Source organism: Odocoileus virginianus, chromosome 4 (genome assembly GCF_023699985.2).
Source record: "Odocoileus virginianus isolate 20LAN1187 ecotype Illinois chromosome 4, Ovbor_1.2, whole genome shotgun sequence".
NCBI lineage: Eukaryota > Metazoa > Chordata > Mammalia > Artiodactyla > Cervidae > Odocoileus > Odocoileus virginianus.
Genome location: NC_069677.1, coordinates 15,508,759 through 15,527,589, shown reverse-complemented (window position 1 = coordinate 15,527,589; position 18,831 = coordinate 15,508,759). Strand labels below are relative to the sequence as shown.

At 36.2% G+C, this 18,831-nt stretch overlaps 1 protein-coding gene across 5 annotated transcripts in view; it reads right to left on the bottom strand.

The window, feature by feature from the left end:
* ATP13A3 (ATPase 13A3) overlaps positions 1-18,831 on the bottom strand; it is a 78,499-nt gene that overhangs the window by 41,590 nt on the left and 18,078 nt on the right. For 4 of the 5 annotated variants that reach the window (XM_020881717.2, XM_020881718.2, XM_070466213.1 and 1 more), the window contains 12 exons: positions 15,299-15,397; positions 14,660-14,833; positions 13,604-13,786; positions 13,238-13,308; positions 11,345-11,425; positions 10,113-10,182; positions 6,888-7,022; positions 6,133-6,205; positions 2,915-3,046; positions 1,248-1,427; positions 940-1,097; positions 69-257 (listed from right to left, as the gene is read on the bottom strand). In XM_020881717.2, coding sequence (XP_020737376.2) covers positions 69-257; positions 940-1,097; positions 1,248-1,427; positions 2,915-3,046; positions 6,133-6,205; positions 6,888-7,022; positions 10,113-10,182; positions 11,345-11,425; positions 13,238-13,308; positions 13,604-13,786; positions 14,660-14,833; positions 15,299-15,349 — 1,497 coding nt within the window. In that variant the 5' untranslated portion in view covers positions 15,350-15,397. Of the gene's footprint in view, positions 1-68; positions 258-939; positions 1,098-1,247; positions 1,428-2,914; positions 3,047-6,132; positions 6,206-6,887; positions 7,023-10,112; positions 10,183-11,344; positions 11,426-13,237; positions 13,309-13,603; positions 13,787-14,659; positions 14,834-15,298; positions 15,398-18,831 lie in introns of those variants that run through there. The other variant, XM_070466212.1, reaches the window with a different exon arrangement.

Genomic DNA, 18,831 nt, shown 5'->3' with positions numbered 1-18,831 from the left:
AATCTAAATACTTTAGGTTTACAAAACTACAAAGTGACCTTTGAGAATGATTATGAAACTGAACCAACCTTGTCAAAGCAAATAAGATTCAGTTGTCCACAGATGTTGATCCTTTGGGGACTGATACAGAAAATACCCACTTTCTTCAGTCTTCTTTGGGCATACACAATGCCAGCGGTCATTGCAGCAGGAAGTGCAGGCGGCACAGTAATTGTAATGATATCAAGAGACTCGATAATTATATCTGCAACTTCAACCTACGGTTAACATAAAAATAAATATCAGGCCCCCCAATATTAAATATTTATTAATCCAATGAGTATTTCTTTAATCTTATATATAAAGCACATATATATTCATCTATTAATTATTTATAATTTTTTCCCTTTTAGAGATGCTGCAAAATAGAAAGCTCAATGAATCGTCAGTGGGCTGTGAAATGAGAGCTATTTTTTAAAAAAATTCCTACTTTAATAGCCTCATATACTTCATACACTACATACTTTAAAGTAAACTACATTATTAGATATTGACTCTTACTACTATCAGAGTCTCTACAAGGAATAGAAAAAAGAAATCTGGCAAGGTGCCTTAGAAATATCTTCAAATCAGTAATCACAAATAATTTTAATGCTGTATATACCAGAGGTTAAAAAAACAATAAAGCTTTTGGTGAGTATGTGATCACTCCTCCCTTTTTTAAGTCACAAGAAAGCAAATAAAAGACCATCTAAACCTGATAAAAACTTGCTGCTATAATGGTGATTTTCTACATCTGTACTTTCTAACATAATAGCTACAAGTCTCATGGCTCTAAGTTAAATTAATTTAAATTAAAATTTCAATTTTCCAGCTCCCTAGACACATCTCAAATCCTCAATAAAAGCCACATGTGATAATTAAGAATCAAACTCTATTAAAGGTTTCCCACGTACATACCTCATTTAAAATGTTATTGATAATAGTGTAGATAAACCCAATTGCAGCCACAGCCACTAGACACAGTAGAAATAAGTAGGCATCTCTGTAGAGTTTAAAATCAGTTGGTTTGGGATACAATATGGAGCGAACAAGCTGTCCTTTGGAAGTACTAAATCCTTTTTTAAAAAAAAAAGTAAAGAAGAAAATGAATCTATAGTAACTCTATCAGAAAATGATAATTATCTCTCAAAATAGAATCTCTCTTTAAACATGCAATAAGCATCAAATGTGCTAAACCATGCAAGAAAATATTAAGTATTTTCTACCTGTTCTAACTACTATGGCTTTGACAAGTTCTCCAGCGTAGAAACGAGTCTGAATAACAGTTGTCCCACAAAACAAAGTGTGTCGTCTATGTGTTTCTGGACTATATAATTCATCTCTCGTTCCTTTCATGTCCACTGAAGGATTTGGCAAATTAGTTTTTGTCACTGGAACACTTTCTCCTTTAAAAAAAAAATTCATAAATTAAAGTATAGAAATCAGTATCAAACACACAAATTTTGAGTAGTATGTTTATAACTTGAGTTAATAACTGTTAACAACAGTTATTAAAAGTTCTCAAATGTGAATAACACAGCTTAATCAATCAGCCTTTTATCTTCCAATTTCCTTACCCAGAAACAGCAAATCTTGTCTCCTACAGTAATTCTCGAAAGTCATCTGTGACTCAAAGGTAATCACTTGGAAATAATTATATCACGTTTCATTAGAAGACAAGGTTGTTGCCATCACCACAGCACCTGTTCTGGTACCCCTGAGAACTAACTTGGGAAGCACTCTGCAACCCCAAGAACACACAACATGTGAAGATCCACTCCTAACCGCCCTCACCTCCCAACAACCCCCTAGCACACACACAGGCATGAAGCGAACAGACATCTGAGAAAAGAGGAGTATGGTAATCCTCTAACAGTAACAAACAGACAAATTATTTTACTGCTACAATGTTATGCTCTGTAGCATCCACACTTCTTGTGTCAAGGGCAACAGCTGTGCAGGGATGTTTATGTGCATGAGTATGTTTTGTTTTTTTGTTTTTTTTTAGCGTCTCTCTGTTTATTCGCTCACAATAATACACAGCCCCTGGAAGGGGAGGGGGCAGGAGGGGCTATGACAGGATGGGGTGGGAGGGCTGTCTGCTCCGGCTGGAGCCCAACGCCCAGGCTCAGATGTACCGGCTGACCCTGCGCACCAGCAAGGAGCCTGTCTCCCGTCATCTGTGTGAGCTGCTGGCCCAGCAGTTCTGAGCCCTGGACTCTGCCCCCCGGGGATGTGGCCGGCACTGGACAGCCCCCAGGACTGAGGCAGCTTTGGTGGATGGGGCAGCGAGAGACCTCTTCTGGTGACAGGGAAGACCCTGGGGTGGGGGGATGCCCAGGAACTTCCTCCGGCCATTTGTATTTTTTAATAGTTCAAAAATGTATTATATAAGAATCACTTTCTTGCCAGATTGACTATGACAATTAAAAAAGTCATATGATAAAAAGAAATAAAGCTCTACCTCTAGATTCTGAATTTCCAAAGGGAAGTTATTTTGAAGTCTATTTCTCCCCAATTTAATAAAAATATCAACTCTTTTATTCCTACATGTTGTACATCAAAGTGAACAGCAGTAAATAAGCTGTGGGGAAAGAAAGAACTTTTTTCTGAGTCCCTTCTATAAAGCATTTCCTCCTGTCAGAAGAATGAACAGAAGCTGGACAAGAGATGGTAGCACCAGCATTATACTTCAGTATTACAGCTGAGTATAATGCAGGAATTGGTTCTCTCAAAAAAAAAAAAAAAAAAAAAATTCAGTATCTATCACGTGATGTTTGTGAATAAAGGATACAAACTGCATAGTTAATGCTAATACAAGCTTAATCAGTAACTACTTAGTCCTATCATTATAAGCAACTCAGCTGGTTTTTACTCATTTAATTTAGTTTACCTGTTAACATGCTTTCATTTACAATGCAAGTACCGTTAATAAGCACTGCATCACAAGGCATGACTGTCCCATTTAATGGAATGACCATGACATCTCCCGGCACAAGGTCTGTAGAAAAGATCTCTTCTATTTCTGAATTTAAGGAAAGAAAAAGAAAGACAGGTCTGGAAAGAGTATTCTTTAACTTGTAATAAAAATACAACAAACTAAAGATCTATCCAAAGGTTACCTGATCTCAGTAGAACATTAAAAATGTAATGGAGTTAAATAAGAAAATCCCAATAGATGAAGAGTTCTGACAAAATTATTATTCCTTAAGCTAACAGAGCACAGTGTCTATAATGTGTCAGCTAGTTTGTCCCTGGATAGTATGCCAAGTGCACACAGTTAATGCCAAGTCCCCTCTAAGCTAACAGATGGGTGGATTTCAACACTCATTTCAACAGTGGATGGTCAATCTTAGCTATCAGCCCTGTGAGCTAAACAGGAAGTAAGTCCACCCAGGACACTCCCCTGCAATATGTACATAACCTCAGACTTCTATAATCCCCTGGAAACAGAGAAAAGCACTGAAATTTTAGCACTTTCTAACAGGATTCTTTTCCTTATGACTACTACTTATAATCCATATTGTTTCATTGTCTTCTCAGTATTCCTAAAACAATTCCAAAATATCTTAGACATTATTTCAAATAAATGTATAAAATAAAACTTATCATACCTAGTTCATTACTTCCTTAGAAATTTATGTATTATATTCAAGTTAGTCAAACACTTCTTTCAAGATCTTCTCAAGTAAAAAGTGGCCTTATATTTGGGTATTCTTTCTTCCTCTACCCCTAGATTTTATTAAACTATGCTTAAACGAGACTTACACTAGTTTCTAAGCAAAGATGGGTGAGGAGAAAACTACTGTTTGTGATGTTGGCCCTGAGGACAAATATTCTTTTGTTTCTTAAAAAAAAAAAAAAAGTAGTAGTAGTTTACTAGGCTAAAAGCAAAGAATTATAAAGTTATTTAGCATGTAGTAAGTATAATAATCTTCATTTCTTAATATGATCCTTTATTTTAAAAACTTGACTCATGGGGAGGGAGGTGGGAGCGGGGATCGGGATGGGGAACACATGCAAATCCATGGCTGATTCATGTCAATGTATGGCAAAAACCACTACAATATTGTAAAGTAATTAGCTAATAAAAATAAATGAAAAAAATATATATAAACTTGACTCAATGCCCTCATGCCACTTGAAATTCTAACCCTTAGGCATACGGGGAAACTAAGTATCAATGATCTGTTGGGACTACTGAGGGGGTAAAGAAGAAATACACTGAGAGATGACCAGCATCTTTGGTAGTGGCAGAGCAGGAAGGGAAGGAGCATCAATAAACCACACATCTTAAGACTGCAACTAGCAAAGGTGATATTATCAGCTAAAGTAGCAAGTGACCAAGAAGCACAAGGAAGAAAACAACCTGCTAGGCCAACTTTGGTTCACACTTGGATGTGGGATACGGAGTCGAAGAGAATGCAGACTGATTTGTTTTTCCTGATAAATCAAAGAGGCTGCTGTCTCCAAGACCCATGATGCTGAGCTGCCTCCCCTGTATCCTTAACCTCTTCCATATATCACCAGACAAACCCATGTGTCCAAAATGTTATCCTTCCCTACAATTCTGCTTCTCCTCCAGTGTTCCCTATTTAATTAAATGACACCAACATCCATCCCCCACCAGCCTGACACCACTCTATCAGCAAATCTTGTTCAGTGTCCACATTTAAGTATCTTTCAAAGCCATCTCTCCACCCTCCATCTCCACAACCTTCACCCTGATTCATTTCATGCCTTCAATATTACTTCCTTCTAAATAAGTTTGAACATGGCAATCAGAAGGATTTTTTCAAATAGGCAAATACGATCATATCAGTTCAGTTCAGTTGCTCAGTTGTGTCTGACTCTTTGCGACCCCATGAACCGCAGGCACGCCAGGTCTCCCTGTCCATCACCAACTCCCAGAGTTCACCCAAACTCATGTCCATAGAGTTGGTGATGCCATCTAACCATCTCACTCTGTCGTCCCCTTCTCCTCCTGCCCCCAATCCCTCCCAGCATCAGGGTCTTTTCTAATGAGTCAGCTCTTCGCATCAGGTGGCCAAAATACCAGAGTTTCAGTTTCAACATCAGTCCTTCCAATGAACACCCAGGACTGATCTCTTTTAGGATGGACTGGTTGGATCTCCTTGCAGTCCAAGGGACTCTCAAGAGTCTTCTCCAACACCACAGTTCAAAAGCATCAATTCTTCAGTGCTCAGCTTTCTTAATAGTGCAACTCTAACATCCATACATGACCACTGGAAAAACCATAGCCTTGACTAGACAGACCTGTGTTGACAAAGTAATGGCTCTGCTTTTTAATATGCTGTCTAGGTTGGTCATAACTTTCCTTCCAAGGAGTAAGCATCTTTTAATTTCAAGGCTGCAATCACCATCTGCAGTGATTGTGGAGCCCCAAAAAATAAACTCAGCCACTGTTTCCACTGTTTCCCCACCTATTTGCCATGAAGTAATAGGATCATATCACTCTCCTACTTAAAACTCTTCAATGTCTTTCCACTGCCTTTTGGGAGAGTCCAAATTCCTTCACAAGCCTTAAAAGACTATCTACTCTCTAACTGCTGCATCTGCCACAATGAATTTCTTTCAGTTATTACAATGAACAAACTCTTTAATTTCCAGGCCTTTGGGCACTAGAATCCTCTTATCTCCCTCTCTCACCACTGCCTTATCACTTTCTCACCTATACTTTATCTGGCTAGTTCAATCACTTAAAATATACCTGTTCAAAGAAGCCATCCATGACACCTATAGTAAATGAGCTCTAATATCTAAGTTCCCTGAACTCTCCCTATCATTTATCACACTTCATTGTTCTGTTTATCATCTGTCTTTCCAACTAGACTGAAGTTCAATGATGGCAAGGACTATGTCCATCCCGAGAGCCTAGTATAGTGCCTGCCACATTACAGAAAAAGAAAAATACAATTTCACATAAATGAATGAACTTGATACAGAGACATGACTATAAATCCAAACACACATTTTTTTTTCTTATGGAACTACATGTATATGCATAATATATTGGGCTTGCTTCACACATTAGTGCATAGTGGATATCTTTTTCTATTTACTTTCCTAAGAGTAAACTGAAGTACTTACCTTCATTTACTCTGCAAACTGAAACTCTCACAGTACTGTGAGCCGCCACCATGTCATGTAACATAATATATTGCTGAATCAGAGGAAAAAAATTTTGAACTCATTAATATAAACTCACTCTTCAATCTATTAGAAAGCAAGGGTAATATAAAATAAGCTAAGCTAATATAGCACTAGTGGTAAAGAATCCACCTGCAATGCAGGAGATGCATGACTTGGGTTCGATCCCTGGGTCGGGAACACCCCCTGGAGGAGGAAATGGCAACCCACTCCAGTATTCTTGCCTAGATGATCCCATGGACAGGAGTCTGGTGGGCTACAGTCCATGGGGCGCAAAGAGTCAGACGTGACTGAAGTGACTTAGAACACAAGCTAATATAACAAACACATATTACTCTACCTTTAAAAAAGTCAAGACCAAAAGATTCAAAGATCATTCAATGTTTCAGCCCCAAACAAAATAAGAAGCAGTTTAACAAGACAGCCCTAAAAACAGGAGATTCAGCCCTCCAGTATTCCAGTCTAAGCTAAGCAACTAGAGACCCCTAAAGCGCCAAAGCAATCAAGTGATACTCTGACTTTAAAAAGCATCTGCGTTCCTCCACCTCAGAAAGAGGGCAAAGGAGTACATATTCACATAACTAAAAGAAAAACTGTAACAATAACATGCTTTATGCCAAATATCATTCTGCACACCTTATGTGTTATTATAAAGTACAATTACAGTTGTGAAAACCGTAATAAATTGGACTCACCTTTCTAATGGCATACAGGGAGCTTATAATTGATACTATAGACATAATCACAATGGTTATAGCATAGTAATAGTATTCATCTGTGCTCCAGAGTATAACACTGAACAACTGGAAAATGTAAAATGGGTTGAGAACCTAAAAAACAAAATTTTTAAGTCAAATTGAATGAGATATTTAAAACCATACAGATTTAAGAAATAACTAACAAGATATTAACAGGATAAGCTCTATAGTACCCTAGGGCAACATGTAACTAACTACCCAAAGAGTAGAGCAAGATACTACCTTTTTAGAAAAGAATCATTAAACTACTAGAATTTTACTAAATAAGCTTAATTTATTTATTTATTTTATTTTATTTTTTAGTTGTTCTTTTTTTCCATTTATTTTCACTAGTTGGAGGCCAACTACTCCACAATACTGTAGTGGTTTTTGTCATAGATTGACATGAATTAGCCATGGATTTACATGTATTCCCCATCCCGATCCCCCCTCCCACCTCCCTCTCCACCCAATCCCTCTGGGTCTTCCCAGTGCACCAGGCCCGAGCACTTGTCTCATGAATCCAACCTGGGCTGGTGATCTGTTTCACCCTAGATAATATACATGTTTCGATGCTGTTCTCTTGAAACATACCACCCTCGCCTTCTCCCACAGAGTCCAAAAGTCTGTTCTATACATCTGAGTCTCTTTTTCTGTTTTGCATATAGGGTTATCGTTACCATCTTTCTAAATTCCATATATATGGAATTTAATTTAAATTGGGAGCATCCAGTTAGATTGATACCAAATTCAAATATAGATTCAGCTACAAACAGCTAAAATGTGTGAATTTAGCTGTTCTTCATTTTGCCTTAGCAAAAAAGCACATTTACTTTCAATAATTACTGTGCTGTAAAAGAGTACAAAATGTTTAACCAAATGAAACAAACATTTACTTATTATGAACCTGAAACACTAATTTACTTATAAGTCAAAGGTTCACTGAAGTCCAAAGAGAAGACAAATATGAGATAAGTTACACTGCTTTGCTTTCTCTAAGGAAATAAATAAGGCTTAAAACCTGAATGGGAAAAAAAAAAAAAAGAAACAAGATAAGGAGTCCTGCTAAAAACAAGAAAACGAAAAGATCTACAAAAATTAAACCCAAAACAATTAGTAACAGGATCACATATAGTGATAATTACCTTAAATATAAATGGATTAAATGCACCAACCAAAAAACATAGGCTGGCTAGGTGGATGAAAACATGTGCATGTGTGCACTTCCACACTTACTATTTTTGTGACTTAAAAAAAAAAATTTGAATGAGGTTTGAAATTTCTAATCCAATTCTGAGAATATAAAGAAACACTAAAAAAAAAAAAAAACCCCACACAGGAAATTAGCATGTGATACAGTATTAACAGAAGTACAGATTTTGTTCAAATTTCACAAAACTTTACACTACTGTCCATTCTTTTGTTTTCATACCTATTCAAGACTCCATATTGTATTTAGCTGCATTGAGCAGCTTCAGCTGCATGCAACAAATTCTGATAAATTCTCTTTACATTTCTATACTGTTAAAAATATTTTCTAATCTTCCGTGTTATGGCTTCTTACATTACACCCATCATTTAAACATGTACATTCAATTTCCATATACATGAAACCTTTAAAGTATCTTTGATATTAATTTCTCGCTTAAATCCTTTCTTCTCTGCAATCACCTTCTGTGTTTTTTCAGTCTTTTAACTTTACTGAGGCTTTTAATGGCTTAGTCAAAGATCTCTAACAGTAAATGTCACATAGCATTTGTAAGTATGTGTGTTATTTTCAAGAATATTTTGATATTGATTTCTAACATAATTCCACAGTGGTAAAGAGAATAGACTGTGTGATTTCAATACCTTTAGACCATGAAATTTTTCCACCTTGTTTTATGTCCCCGGATATGGTTCCAGTGTCTTCTGGTTTATAGCCTATGGGAACTTGTATAGAAATTGTATCCTGTGGTTATGTGAAAATTATATAAATCTTAATTATTACTATGTTGAATTGGTTCATACTGTTTTTTAGGTCTACTACATCTTTCTACTTTTCTATTTATTCTATTAATTTTTGAGAGTTTGATATTGAAACTCCAATTAAAAACCTTAATTTACTTAAAAAAATAATTGTAATGTATAGTGGAACTATATGTAACTTTCTTCTGCATTTTCTAAGTCTCCTGTAAATGTGTTATCATCCTTTCATAATCTAAAAAAATTTAAAAGATGTTTGCATTGATTTGGCCAATAAAAAAACCAATTGGCAGGTTTACTCCCCCCAAAAAAGGAGTCTTGCTAAAGGACTTTGACTATCCAAATTTTATAGTATTTTATCAATTTCATTAATAATCTCCAATGTCTTAAAATTGACGTTTCTGTACTTTTCAAAGCACTTTCACATATATAATCCTATTTTATTTCAAAATCAAATGAGGCCATTAAAGGATTTACTACAATTTTACCAATACAAGAGCAGCAGGGAGGTCTTCTAATGATCAGAGCTAGTTACTGATGGCATCATGTTACAAGCCAGTCTTTCTAATTCCGACTCGTTACATGTTGCTGTGCTCTAAAGCTCCATTACACAGCTACTCTCAAGAAATGATGGAAGAAAATCTAACTTCTTCTCAAGGTACTGACCCAGTACAGCTCATTCTGATCTTTAGCCCCAAATGAGAAAGAAGACAAAGCCGCTCACCCCCTTTCTTTACATGCCACAGCCCTTTACTCACACCTCCTCCATGGCCCCTGCAAACCAAAGTCACTACAGGAACCACTGACCTGTACTCCCCCCAGGCTAAAGTGCAAACTCCTGTCACTCATCATGGTATGTTCTTAATTCCATGGTATGTTCTTAATGCCTAGTTCCTAAGAGTATACCACATGAAGAAAACATGATAAATTGTTTTTAAAATCGGGGGTGGGGGAGACAGAGGTACACATCTGCAAAATAGGGCAAGGTTTAGATGCACAACTTCCTGAGAATAAGAAAAAAATCTACAGACAAGAAAACCAAAAAAATCAGACAAAATAAAAAAGTAATCTTTCTGACCTTCCAAGAAAAAAAATAAGCAAAGAGAAGTCAGGAAACAAAAAAAAAAACAAGAATATCTTCTTATTACTTAAATCCTGGCTCTTTTCAATTGACAAACCTATTGATCACAAATGTTAAGACAGGTACAATTGTCTTACCTCCTTAACCAGGAGCTTAAAAACTGAAGGCACTTTCACAGCAATTTCATTTACTCCATAAAGCAATTTTCTATAACAGGAAAATATAATAAAAATAATATTACACTATACTGTATTTTAACAGTGCAATTTACGGAAGGCATTGCATTAGATAAGGCTCAAAACACCAACTGCTCCTTAATTCTGGAACTTAAACATTCGTTTTTCTAAACAATTGTCTTCTACAAGTTAAATTCTCTATCTACAGTATTTAAATCAACATAGTCAATACTGGATAACTACACTGTTATTATTTTATCTTTTGTGTGACAAGTACCTCTCCCACTAATCTACAATAAACGATGTCAGCAAAAGATTTTCTTTTCCACCCATATACACAATACAGCTCAATAATTCTGAACTGCAATTAATTTTTTCAAGAGACTACATAAGTAATTTGAGGTGTCCTGTACTATTTTTGCAATAAGAATACTGCACTAAAAATGTTTATTTCAAAACAGTATACATTTGGTGCCTTTTTTTAATGCTTAAGAAAAGTTGCTTAAAACCTTCCACTTAAATCCTTTATAATAGTACTCTCTAGATCATAAATTAATTATCGTGTTTTATGAAGCAGAAGTCTGAATGAATGAATTTATATTGCAACCCTTTAAAAGAACATGCTAGAGGAGTACAAGAAAATTCCTAATTTAATCTGAAAACAGCGTTTACAATACATAATACACTGGTATACTTTTATACCTTAGCAAAGAATAACACTATAAAAAAGATATTGTCTCCCAATTTACAAATTTTCATTTTAGTAAATCTCAGCTCATGCTTACAATTCCCAATATTTCAGTAAATCGAAGATGCTATCAATCGTAAGACATTCCATGATTTTATGTATTATCAAGAAAGATTAAAATGCTGTCAAGTAAAGGGTGACACTCCACCCACTGTATGACACACCCTCCTTTTAGAGATGTTAAAATGTAGGAAAGTGTGCACCTTAGAAATGACAAAATACAGTATATTTTCAGGGATATTCACTTCAAAATCAGCTTCAACACTTTTACAATTCTTAAACTGAGAGTCTCACCCAAATAAAATATCAATAAGCTGTCAATTACGATGTTACAATATTTAAATACTTGTTAATATTACAACTATATGGTAAAAGGGTAAACTATATATACTACTTTATTTCAGAATTTTGATAATAGATCTAACTTTAGTTGGATAAAGATTACCTGTAGGCATGCATCCCCTTTGTCAGTCCTGCACTATGCTTTTCATAAATTGACGTACAAGAAACACCTTCATCCAGTCCCCTAAATAAATCCAAAGTTTTTACTTTAAACAAAGTTTAAAATATCCAAATTTCTTAATGCCTCATTTTTCTATATTCCTGATTTTAAAGTGTGATTTCCTTACAAATAGAAAACTCTAACAAAAATTGAGACAATGGATGAGAATTTTAAAATATCCACTTCCTAAGATAAACAGTAATAAAAGGCCTACAGCTCAAATGTGGCAACTTCTAAGCTACCCAACGTATCTATCACAGGTTAAGATTATATAACAATATTATTATCCTTTAAGTCTGTGCCAAAGCTGTAACATTTAATAACCAAAAAAGTTAAAGGTGAAGTATGACTAACTCGAGTGTTTCAAACTTTACTTTTTATCGTTTCCTTTCTTAAATTTTGAAGCTTCACACTAGTAAGTCCTACTCACTTGTTTTTCTTTCTACAAAAGCATCAATCTGAATTCTTCTCTCACACTAGTAAGTCCTACTCACTTGTTTTTCTTTCTACAAAAGCATCAATCTGAATTCTTCTCTCATCTAAGCAGAAGTGCAGAATTCCTCTAAGTCACAGACAATGTCTAAAATCTATAATGATTAAAACTGAGATTCGACATACCTACTTTCCTCTCAAATGTCTTAATTATGCTTATTTTAACTGAGATACTATTCACAAAAACTCTATAGAGAATTAACTCCAATCTTTTTCTACTTTTTCCGAAAGAAAAAACTAAGCTCCATAGTTAACTGCAATCATTGGAATAAGTTTAAATCCTACAAGTTGCTATGGTTGGCAAAGGCTACACAGCAAACAGGTTTGCTGTTTTCCCCCAGGGTAGCAGGGATCAACTCCAAGTCAAAATTTTTTTAAGAACAAAATGACAGTTCACTGGCAGTATTCTCTAAAAAAAAAAGCAATGGTTCTTAACTAGGAATGGTCTTCAGAACTAGGCAGGTGGAATTGCCCTGCTCCATTCCATAATATTCCAATTCTTTAGGAATATTAGCAATATTCTTTAGGAATTACTTAATTCTTTAGGAAACATGTGAGGAAAAAAGTCCAAGCATGAATAATTCAAATGTTCATAAGGTGATTCTCTTCTTACTGCGAATATTAAGAATTCCTTTGCCACTCTCAAGCAAGGATACTTAATGGGTATTTATGATAATCACTTTAACAGCAATAAAAATAGAATCCTAAAGGAGTTCCCTGGTTGCCTAGTGGTTAGGGTTTTGAGCTTTCACTGCTGTGGCCCAGGTTCAATCCTTGGTGAGGGAAGTGAGACCCCAAAAATAAATAAATAAAATCCTAGTAAATTCAGTGCTGATGTAACTTGAAGTCTCCATAAAAACCAAATTTTAAGAAATTATTCCAATTTGTCCTACCCAAGGCTTAACTCATTTGACCATGTCTCATCTTTATCTACATATGAAAGTTAAATTTAATGTTTGTCTATCACTCCATCCCTCAAGTATTGAATACAAATGGATGAAACCATCAGTAAATTGAGAGGTAGTAATTCAGATACTCAGGCAGGCTAAGAGGTATACTCAAAATTTACTCTGAGATGAATCCTCAAAAAGAAAAGCATTCAGAACTAGATTTTGGGAGCATGGTGCTTCTAACTTCTGTGTCAATTTTGCCAGGGTACAACTTGCAGATGGGGTTTATTCTAAACTGGTTACTGAGTATTACTGAGTATTTAAATACCAACAGGGAGTTATTAAAATTAAGTGAAGGGAAATCTTCCATCTTATATAACACTAAAATGAATTATTTTCTATCTAAAACATAATCAATACACTCATACAATCCAAACAAAAGAAGAATACTTACTTTAAGAAATCAAAATTGTGAAGGCTATCACTCCAGAAATATTTCACACTATGGTGGGTGAAGTAGCGAATCTGTAGAACATATAAAAAGGTTACATCAAAAGCATTATTATCACTTGCTAATAATTAAGTTTACTAACACAAATTTAGCATATAACAACTATTAAAATTAAAGCAATCACATGTGACATAATCCATTTCTTCTAGTAAATATTTAAACTTTTCATATAGTGATAAACAGGTATTTTATATGCATATAGTTTTATCTTAAAAATAAGTACAAGTACAAAATTACAGACTATCTACAGTAGCATAAAATGTAACAACTCCAGTTTTTAAAGAAACACTGAGACTAAGATAACAATACCTGTTGTGACTGAGGCTGTGAGTATTTATTCATCTCAAGCCTATTCTCTTCAGCCAGATTTTCAGTTAAGTGAACTGCATGGCCATTTGAAACTTTATTAACCAGAGATTTTGAACTTGAAAATGGGGGAGTTTCTAGAGAAAGGAAGCGAATTTTCGCACAAAACCATGTTCTGAATTCATCCTTCAAAGAGAAAGGAATAAGGGTAAAGAGTCAATTATGCATATTATATAACCATATATACAGTTTCCATTCTTTACATGATATGTTATTTATTAATACTAATCTCTAAAGAAAGTGTCACTTTCTACTCAATAGATGTTAAACCATTTCATGAAGATGCATAAATTCAAATGTAAAGTGTTCTTGATCACTTACCATTTTATATACGTCATTCTTTACTGATAAAGGATCTCATAAAAGATTATTGAGTAATTTCTTGATTTAATCCATCTACATACTAAGACTAGGTATTAAAGCCTCTTATAAAATACTTCCAATTAGGATTACAAAACAAAACCTGGGGGGCAGCAGCATTGCATAGAAGAGATCTGGAATACAGTCCTTTCAGGTAACCTTGACAGACCAGCCATTTATGTAATCTCTCAGTAAATCAAGAGCTATAAAAGAGGGTAGATTTGAGTGGCTCAGACAGTAAAGAATCTGCCTGCAAGGCAGGAGAGCAAGGTTTCACTCCTGGGTTGGGAAGATCTCCTGGAGAAGGGAATGGCTACCCACCCAGTATTCTTGCCTGAAGAATTCCATGGACAGAGGACAGCCTAGTGGGCTACAGTTCATGGGTTCACGAGGGGTCAGACATGACTGAGTGACTAACACTTTTGCTTTTTTTTTTTTTTCCACTTTCAAGATTCCTTTAAACTCAAATCACTGGGATATTAGTCACTTGGAACACAGATACTTTAGAAATACCTGGATTAGTATTTCTCATTGTATCCTAGCAATATGTTCTCATCATATTTTATTTTGAACAAAACACACATAAACACATCATTTTACCCCACAAATAATCCTCTACAAGTAATCGTGGGGACTTACAGTAGTCCTCAGCAGCACCACCTCACAGTCTTTGATTGCAGCTCTCACACAGGTCACCTTCACCCGCCACTCGGGCATCCAATAGAGGAGCAGGAGAAGAAAGCCGCCGGTACACACCACTCCAAGAGAAACGATGGCAAGCTTCCAGCGACACAAATTGTAGCCATAAATCTCCTGTATGGACACAGTGATTAATAATCACATATCAAATGTTATGAGAGTTCCAACGTAACAACCCTATCTTTCCCCTACACACACCACCAAGAAAGAGCTGAGTTTTACTAAGCTGATTTTAAACTTTCTTATAAAGGAAAAATTAGAAATTTTGCACTTAGGACTATATATAAGCATTAGCTAACATAACTCCTTAAGTTATATCAAATGAAAAAACATCTCTTTCCTCTGAGTTTTAACAGTTCACAAGTGAAATAGGAAGCACACTAGAACCGTACGAGAACCATACTAATACCAGAGGTATTACATAAGCCCAATTCAAAAACACAGCCAGAAGGGAAAAAAACCACATTGACTTAGCTGTTGTTTTATTGTGCTTCATTTTAGTGTTTTTTTAAATGTACTTTTCTACTTCCCTAGAAAAATAAACTCACACCTCACAAGTAAATTGTAAAAGCTGGTTACCATTTCATCTTCCTGACCCTGGTTGATAGTCTTTCTTTCTTCTTTGTCCATATCTACAGTGGTTGGAAAGGTAGTGTGCTTCAGAACAATTGAAGATAACTGAGGGAAAGAGTAACAAACATCTTAGTAGATGCATACTGTATAGTAACTGCATACTATCAGACTTCTTGTTTGGATAAAAGTTTAACTGATATTTAAGTAATCACTAAAGTGTTAACTGATTCTCATGACATTTTCAATGGTGTGCAAATTCTTGAAACTGAATTACTATTATAAAACTTGATATATTTCACTAATTAATTTATACTAGCACTAGCCCTGCTGCAAAGTCATTTAAATTCTAAGAGAAATTACAGAATCTTCCTTTTTCAATCTCCACTCATCCACTGAGCACCTATCACATGTATGGCAATCCCTGGCCAAGGGTCAATCTTTAATGCAGGTGGACCCCTACTGTAGACCACCATGATTCCAAGTCCACTGAGTAATCTTATTGTTTCTGACTACCCATGATGCTCATTTCTAGCAGAAACTTTACTGAACTCACTGACAAAAAAATTTCTCCTGTATTAAAAAACAGATTAAATTAAAAAATAAAATAAAATAAAAAACAGATTAAATTCAAACATTAAAGAGAACTTCAAAATGGGAAACAGTGCAGATTTTCTTGCTTTTTTTTTTTTTGGCTTCTGGAAAATATATATTTGGGAAAATGTACTTATCTATTACTGCTTTACTAAGTTAATATTCTTAAAGATCTATGTGGCAATAATAGATATAACCCACATAAACAAAATCTTCTTAGAGTTCACAATAATTTTCAAGAATGTAAAAAGGTCTGAGCCCTGAGATGGATGAGTGTTTGAGAGCCACTGCTTTAGACGTGGCTGACCTCTGTGGAACACAGTGAGAATGTTACCTCCGTCATTCTAGATGCCATGCCTCCACTCATCTACCTGGTGGATAGCACAATCCTGACACCTGGCCGGTACTCAAAAAATACTTCCTGAGTGACCTGATAAAGAAATTAGCTATATAATGTTTACCTGATATGGATTAATAGGAAAGTAAAACAACTGCAGAATTTCAATTTAATCCCCCACATCAGACTACTGAAATCTCCTGATTTATGTCATCAAGAAAATGACCTATAAAAAACACTGATGTGTCCTAAATGGGCACTCAGTTTCTCTACCTTGTGGTAGCCCTGAAGACAGGGCTGAGGGTAGAGTCAGGGTTTTCCACAGAAATAAAATGCAAGAGTTTGATTACAAACACACATACACACACAATATACATTGGACTTGGTGCCATCATGGAAAAGAAGTCTCAGAGTTATCCTGTTTTTCAGAGGAAAATGTTACATTATCATAAAAAAACCTTTTAGGTAATTTAGTGACAATTTCTTCTCACAGTAGGGTGTGTTGCAGCTGTAAAAAAGTACAGTACTAGAGTCATCCCACCAATATAAGCCTGTTCCATCAAATCAATATGACCTGAGGTAGCAGTTATTCTCAAGGGCTATACACCTGATGCCATAGAGTACATGCAGAATGAGCAAATCCAACCTCTTTCCGTGTAGAAAAGGTCAGCTGTTGTTGCCTGAGCCTGTAAGGTTTAGTCCAATCCTGCAAGGTTTCAAATGTGCATATGCCTATCTTCAAAGGGTAAGGCAAAGGAACTCTGCTCTGACACTGTCCCCACTAAAGAATCCAATCTGGGGTTCTTAACCTTTAATCTGTGGTCCTTCCTTAAATTCTGGCCTGAATCTCAGGGTCATCACTCAGGATTTCCCAGAGTCATTTTTAACAATCAAAATGTATAATTCTGACCCCCATTTCCCACCACCACCTAAAATATGCTTCTTAAGAAGAACTTCTTCAAATGCTTAAATGGAAGCGAGTTCTGCTTCCAACCAAGATGTACAAACACAGACCAGACTAGCCATCCTAACTACTGTGTTGGCCAGAAAGTTCATTTGGGTTTTATGAAAAACCCAAATGAACTTTTTGCCAACTCAATAAAATAACAAAATTAATAAAATATCCAAAACTATAGTTTTCAAGGAACTAGACGTCAACCAAAATTTTGTTTAGTCATTCAGTCATGTCCAACTCTTTGCGACCCCATGAACTGCAGCACACCAGGCTTCCCTATACCTCACTATCTCCTGGACCTTGCTCAAACTCACATCAATTGAGTTGGTGATGCCATCCAACCATCTAATCCTCTGTCGTCCCCTTCTCCTCCTGCCTTCAATCTTTCCCAGCATCGGGGTCTTTCCCAATGAGTCAGCTCTTTTCATCAGGTGGCCAAAGTACTGGAGCTTCAGTTTCAGCCATCAATCCTTCCAATGAATATTCAGGGTTGATTTCCTTTAGGATGGTTGGATCTCCTTTCAGTCCAAGGGACTCTCGAGAGTCTTCTCCAACACCACAGTTCAAAAGCATCAATTCTTCAGAGTTCAGCTTTCTTTATGGTCCAACTCTCACATCCATACATGACTACTGGGAAAACCATAGCTTTGACTAGATGGACCTTTGTCAGCAAAATAATGTCTCTGCTTTTTAATACGCTGTCTAGGTTTGTCATAGCTTTTCTTCCAAGGAGCAAACGTCTTTTATTTCATGGCTGCAGTCACTGTCTGTGGTGATTTTGGAGCCAAGAAAAAAACAGTCACTGTTTCAACTGTGTCACTGTTTCTTTCAACTGTTGACAACTCTCACTCAACAGAAGAAACTGATATAAAAATGGGAAGTACCTAGGTGAGCCCTATAATTGTCTCAGTTTACAAACTGAGTAATTACAGGATGCCAAAAAATAAATAAAAAAGTAGGACAGGGAACCCAGGGGGAGCCCAACAATCTTCCTGAGTTGAAGAGATGAAGCTGGGAGTCTAAGGAAGTGCCAAAGTGACTGGGTTTGCAAGGCAGATTACCAGAGAAGAGGTGTGTACAAAGAATGAACACTAAAAATTTCCAAAGTGGGGACTCTTCTCAAGTCTTCAACTGAATACTGATTGGCATTTCTGTGTGAGAAAACTACCAAGACCAGGGAAAGCCATTCAAAAGGTTTTAGGGGAAGAATGCAGCAGGTTCACATGGGGGAGAGTACCTGTTCCCACCAACCACAGTGGGAAATCTCATTAGTTGCATGGAATCAGGAGGACCCAGAGGGTTTTGCTTCAGTGGGCTTCCCTGGTAGCTCAGTTGGTAAAGAATCCACCTGCAGTGCAGGAGATGCAGGTTCAATTCCTGGATCGGGAAGATCTGGTGGAGAAGGATAAGCTACTCACTCCAGTATTCTTGGGCTTCCTTTGTGGGCTCAGCTGTAAAGAACCCGGCTGCAACGCAGGAGACCTTGACTGGGAAGATCCCCTGGAGAATGGAAAGGCTACCCATTTCAGTGTTCTGGACAGGAGAATTCCATGGGGTCACAAAGAGTCAGACATGACTGAGAAACTTTCACTTTGCTTCAGTAGTAGTAGGTTCAAACTAGCCCCAAACCAAAAGCTACTCTGGTCCTGCCAAACA